The sequence below is a fragment of the Eriocheir sinensis genome, chromosome 7 (genome assembly GCF_024679095.1).
Source record: "Eriocheir sinensis breed Jianghai 21 chromosome 7, ASM2467909v1, whole genome shotgun sequence".
Classification (NCBI taxonomy): domain Eukaryota; kingdom Metazoa; phylum Arthropoda; class Malacostraca; order Decapoda; family Varunidae; genus Eriocheir; species Eriocheir sinensis.
Genome location: NC_066515.1, coordinates 18,687,669 through 18,693,868, shown reverse-complemented (window position 1 = coordinate 18,693,868; position 6,200 = coordinate 18,687,669). Strand labels below are relative to the sequence as shown.

General features: G+C 50.0%; 1 protein-coding gene across 4 annotated transcripts in view; it reads left to right on the top strand.

Annotated features, from left to right (window-relative positions):
• The first annotated feature begins 306 nt into the window (after positions 1-306).
• LOC126993932 (ubiquitin thioesterase zranb1-B-like) overlaps positions 307-6,200 on the top strand; it is a 17,915-nt gene continuing 12,021 nt past the window's right edge. Inside the window, exons 1-3 of one of the 4 annotated variants that reach the window (XM_050853151.1) lie at positions 307-414; positions 4,213-5,664; positions 5,904-6,003. In XM_050853151.1, coding sequence (XP_050709108.1) covers positions 4,401-5,664; positions 5,904-6,003 — 1,364 coding nt within the window. In that variant the 5' untranslated portion in view covers positions 307-414; positions 4,213-4,400. Of the gene's footprint in view, positions 415-484; positions 551-3,451; positions 3,581-4,212; positions 5,665-5,903; positions 6,004-6,200 lie in introns of those variants that run through there. The other 3 variants (XM_050853140.1, XR_007748582.1, XM_050853128.1) reach the window with 3 other exon arrangements.

The following is a 6,200-nucleotide window of genomic DNA, read 5'->3' as shown; positions in this document are numbered from 1 at the left end:
CGACAACTCATTTTTATTACGGTAATCGGAACACCTTTATGAACGCAGAATTATACTTTTAACCCGCATAAATGATCATCAATTAACGATTTAAATAATTATTAGTGGTAAGTATAATTTTTGAGGGGGAGTGTGTCAGATTTGGGTCAGAAATTGGCAAATACAATATGCTGAATACGACAATCTAGCGATGGTGATGGTGCCTGTGCAAGCATATTAGTATTTGTAAGCATAATATAAGGCCAAAAAAAGGCATAAAGGGCCTCCAGAAAGGAATTACTGATTTAGAAAAGCTTAATATTCCGCCCAGAAAGCTTCTAGTGCATTTACAGCGGCAGAAAATGACCCCGCAAGACAGTGCTATACAACGCAGACCATTCCTCCCCCCCCATATACAAGCTGGTCATTTACAAGGTCAGGATTCTCATTATTTCCTCACAAATATTAAAGGAAATCCATTTATCTCGTTTATTTAGTTAGTAAGGTTAACTTGTTTACCAACAGAGGGCTGTGACGTCACGGGGAGAGCTCACGGCCGTCTGGACTTAAGGTTCTATTTTGCTGTTTTGTTATTTAATCCTTGACCTTTTGACCCCTCCAGCGTGTTATTTAGGTAGTTAAAGGCACTTAGTAACGTCATGCAGAATATCGCAGCCCAGGAACCACGAATTAAGTCACTATGGCCAAAAATAACACTTGCTTTTACGAGGGTTAGCGTAAGGAGGACATTTTTACCGTGTTTTCCTTCGTTATTTTCTCACTTAATTCCTGCCCTTGTGAGCTTCCCAGCATACCAGTTACGTAGTTTAAGACACGGAGTAACGCTCGCTAGAAGGTAGCCACCCAGAAGCCAGGAATTAAGTCACTATGGACAAAAATAACATTGGCTTCTACAGGGGTTAGAATATGGAGGACATTTTTACCGTGTCTTTCTTCGTTATTTTCTCACTTAATTATCGACCTTGTGACCTTTCCAGCATGCCATTAGGTAGTTAGAGGCACTAAGTAACGCCCTGCAGAAGGTAAAAGGCCAGGAACGAGAAATTAAGTCACTATGGACAAAAATAACAAGGGGTGGTGGGAGGCATTCAGTATGGAGGGCATTCTTACCGTGTTTTTCTTCGTTATTTTCTCACTTAATTATCGACCTTGTGACCTTTCCAGTGTGCCATTAGGTAGTTAAAGGCTCTAAGTAACGCCGTGCAGAAAGTGGCCGCCCAGAAACTACAAATTAAGTCACTATGGACATAAATAACAATGGCTTCTTCAGGGGTTAGAGTATGAAGGACATTTTTACTGTGTTTTCCTTTGTTATTTTCTCACCTAATTATCGACCTTGTGACCTTTCCAGCGTGCAATTAAGTCACTATGGACAAAAATAACAAGGGATGGAGGGAGGCATTCAGTATAGGGGGCATTCTTACCATGTTTTCCTGTGCTCTTTTCTCACTTAATTCTCAACTTTGTGACCTTTCCAGCATGCCATTAGGTAGTTAGAGGCACTAAGTAACACCCTGCAGAAGGTAGAAGCCAAGGAATCAGGAATTAAGTCACTATGGACAAAAATAACAAGGGATGGAGGGAGGCATTCAGTATGGAGGGCATTCTTACCCTGTTTTCCTGCACTCTTTTCTCTCTTAATTCAAAACTTTGTGACCTTTCCGGTGTGCCATTAAGTAGTTAAAGGCACTAAGTAATGCCCTGCAGAAGGTAGGAGCCAAGGAATCGGGAATTAAGTCACTATGGACAAAAATAACACAGGGTGGTGGGAGGCATTCAGTATGGAGGACATTCTTACCCTGTTTTCCTGCGCGCTTTTCTCTCTTAATTCAAAACTTTGTGACCTTTCTGGCATGCCATTAGGTAGTTAAAAGCACTAAACAATGCCCTGTAGAAGGTAGGAGCCAAGGAATCGGGAATTAAGTCACTAGGGTCAAAAATTACGCGGGATGGAGGGAGGCATTCAGTATGGATCTTAATTCAAAACTTTGTGAAAGAATCAGGAATTAAGTCACTAGGGTCAAAAATTACGCGGGATGGAGGGAGGCATTCAGTATGGAGGTCAGTCTTACCGTGTTTTCCTGCGCTCTTTTCCCTCTTTTTCTCAGCCTTTTGACCTCTTGAGCGTGTCAGATAGGTAGTTAAAGACCCTTAGTAACGCCCTGCAGGGGAAAACCACCCAGGAGGCAGGAATTAAGTCACTGGCCAAAAACATCACTGACTTCTGTATGGGTTAGAGTGTGGAAGTGTTTTCCTTCGCTCTTTTCTCACAATTCTTGACCTTGTGACCTTTCCAGCGTGTCATTTAGGTAGTTAAAGACACTTAGCAATGCCATGCAGGAGATGGCAGCCCAGGAACCAGGAATTAAATCACTATGTGGAAAAATATCACCGGCTTCTGTGAGGGTTAGAGTATGGAAGACATTTTTACCCTGTCTGTTTTGCTGTTTTTTTCACTTAATTCTTGACCTTTTGACCTTTCCAGTGTATCCGTTTGACCTTTTCAGTGTGTCCGCTAGGTAGTTAGAGGCACTCAGTAATGCCCTGCAGAAAGTAGAAGCCCAGGAACTATGCATTAAGTCACTATGGCCAAAAATACCATGGGTCAGTGGGAGGCATTCTTACCTTTCTTTCCAGCGTTATTTTCGCGTTTCCCAACCTCCTCGTGGCCCTCCCAGTGGTCTTCATCCCCCCAGTGCCCTCCAGCTGGCAGGTGGGGGGGGCAGGGGTGGCGGGGGCCCAACATGAGGCACCTAGGGGAGGGGGTGACAGATGTAAGGTGCAGTCTTGCCTGGGACTCACTCACACACTTGGGGAGAATTAATTAACCTGTTTTACCTGGTGGAGGAGGCGTGTTCCTCTCCGTGGGGAGCGTGTGCTGGGCTTGTGCTGAGTGGTGAGTGCTGGAGGGAGAGGTGGAAGTGGAAGGGGAGGTGGAATGTGCTGGAGTAGGAGGACGAGAGTGTGGAGTTGAAGGGGGAGGAGGAGGAGGAGGAGGAGGTGGAATGGGGTTGAATGACGAGGTGGAGGGGTACTGTATTGGTGATGGAGGTGGAATGGAGGAGGAGGAGGAGGAGGAGGAGAAAGGGGGGTGGAATGTACTGGAGGAGGAAGTGGAATATCCTGAAGGAGGTGGTGGAGTGGTGGTAGGTGGAGGAGGTGCAATGTGTCACTGAAGGAGTAGGCTGAGGCAGAGCTGAGGGTCTGCTAGCAATGGTCCAGTGCTTTTGCCAACCTGGCCTCCCTGTGTCCTTGGGCAGCCCTGCATACCAATGAGTGCCTCTGTGCCTCCTGCAAGTCACCCTGAGGCCAAGGGGGGAAGGTAGACACACACTAGCTATTTTTCATGCTGGGAAATGAGTGGCAATTATAACCTGGTATTTGGGAGGTATCATTTCATGGTGTGTTATTTTGTCAGTAAATGTATGCAGACACTTTTGTATGCATGACAGGTGTCTGTGAAGGTCAAGTGTCTGCTCCGTGTGGCCGGTGTTCTGTGCCTGTGTGTTCTGTGCTTGTGTCGGGTCATTGGGCCAGTATGAGGGTGGCTGTGTGGGCAGGACAGCCACAGACCTAAGCAGTAAGGGTAGTTGATTCAAAAGGCAAATAGTAAATCATTTAGTGCCATCAGTATTGTTCTCAGTTCATGTTTCAATACATGTGTGTGTGATCATGTGCAAGACTATAAGGGTGCAGTATTTTCAGCCATGATTGTGTTGCCTTAGCTGTCAGGTTGTTAGAAGTTAGAACTTTAGGCTGTAAACCATTTGGGCCCCACACCACAACTGGGACAAGGTCACTAACCTATTGCCATAGACTTACCGTGCAGGGATGTGCACCATATGCCGGTTTCTTTACTCAGTAAGTCAGTCATATAGTGAAAAGATCATTAATAATCTAAACTGCAAATTTTTTAGAAAATGGTCAGATTCATTAAAAATATATTATTGTTATTGAGAAAAAAAATAATATAACTTTAAATATTTATCAGTTTAGGAGAATCTTTTCAGTAACAAATAATTCTTTTGTAGGGTAAAGTTTAATAAAATTTCTGTGGGAAATTTACATCCCAGAAAAGTAGGTAACTGGAAATGTTTCATATGTATAGAACAGACTTTGAAAGTTTGTTGAAATATTGATATTCAGTACAGAGTAAGTTTTATTTCTGAATTTTTACTTTCCAGCTAACAAGAGTTTTTTGTATTTTTCCAGATCTGAGGCTTAGGTTATCCCCTCAATACGATGGTGTTGAGATAGTGCACGGCCCAGCCTGAGTGTGTGTCTAAGATGGTCAGGTGGTGAGGCGCCGCCCTCCAGGGCTGCCACCCCCCCTTGCCACACCCCGCCCCCCCGTGCATGGCCGGGGAGTCCCTGTAACTGCCACACCAGGCTCTGCCACCATGAGTGAGGGCGGCAGCAAGTGGTCCTGCGGGAGATGCACGTACCTCAACTTTGCCAATGCCATCCGCTGCACCATGTGCACGGTGCCCCGCCCCCCTCACCTTATAGTGGAGGCTGGGGCAGACATCTACCAGCTGGCCCCCCCCTCGCCCGCACCCCGGCCGCCGGAGGGGCCACCGCCGCCTCAGGATGGAGACAAGTGGGTGTGTCACATGTGCACTTACCGCAACTACCCGCGGGCCCTGCGCTGCACCCAGTGCCGCACGCCCCGGCTGTCCCTGGCTGACCAGATGGCTGACCTGACCCTGGCCAAGCCGGCCACCCCCTCGCCGGCCACCACCGCGCCCCCTACGGTGCCCGTCATCATCACCGCCGTGGCCACCACTGCACCCACTGCCTTAGCCCCGCCCACCCCCTCCATCACCACCATCACCGCCACCACCACCACCACCACCGCAGCTGCCGCCTCCACCACTGCCAACAACCGCACGTCTGCCTCCAGTCAGGGCAGAACCCCGGCAGCTCAGGGTGGGGGTGGGGCACCCCAGGGGGCAGGGGCAGAGCACCAGAGTCCCGGGGGAGGGACACCTCCGGGGGGTGCTGGGCGGTGTAGCCCCCAGGGGGCCGGACTTTCTCACCCCCAGCCCCGGCCCGGCCCGGAGCTCAATGTGCCCAGCTACAAGTGGCGGTGCCGCGCCTGCACCTACGAGAACTGGCCCCGGTCCGGGCGCTGCGTGATGTGCTCCACCCTCAAGGGCCACGGCTCAACACCCGACCAGCCCCAACCCGCCCGTCTGGCCACCCCGCCCCCACCCAGCGAGGGGACACGGACCCTTGTTGGTGGGGGCGTGACCCCCGGGGTGTCTGAGCCCACCGCTGGGGAGGTGCACATCATCTGTGAGTCCGGCGAGGACCAGCAGGCTGACAACAACGCCAAGAACAGGGACAACATCAATGAGATCAACAAGGCACGCAGCAGCGAGGGCAGCGGGGCGCCCCCGGAGGCCTCCATCATCGCCCCCAGGAACTCCAGTGACTCCAAGGAGACCGTACCCCAGGGGCCCGGGGCCAACACTGCCGGGGCGGGCGGGGGCAGCCTGCGGCCCGGCGGGGAGGGGGCCATGGCTCTCAACAACTACGAGACAGAGCGGCTGCTGAGGCAGCTGCGGCGGCGGCTGAGGGAGGCTGACTGGGCCTGGCTCAACGCTTGCAATGGTGTAGTGGAAGGAAACTATGAACCTGTGGAGGCCTACCTCTCAGCCGGTGGGTCCCGTGTGGCTGGCGGTGTGTGTGTGTGTGTGGCCGTGTGCTGTGCTGTTGTTTTTCACATTAAGGCTGGTGTATTTTGTGAGGGGAGGCTTTAGGAGTTTGTGTATTGAGTATGCTCTGATTTATAAGGGGACAAACTAAGGATGTGTGTACTGAGCGTTGTAGCTAAAGGGAGAATGAACTGTGCACGTGTGTGTTATGTCATGTGTAAAGGGTCGTTAATCTCCCCGCAGGTGGTGACCCCATGCGGCAGCTAACCAGTGCTGACGTGAAGCTGTTGTCCCGCTCCTCAGCTTTCGACGAGGGGCACACGCTCGTCCACCTGGCCATAAGGTAAGCACACACACACACACACACACACACACACACACACATACACACCTGAGTTACCCAAGTATTCCTATTAACCCCTTCACTATGGCCGGGCCAAAACAGCGCCCCGTGGAAAAGAGGAAAGAGGGAGAGAGAGTTTTCTTTTTTCTTATTTTGAGTTCTTTATTTTTAGTGCAAGTTTTATCGTTCTTAAATAT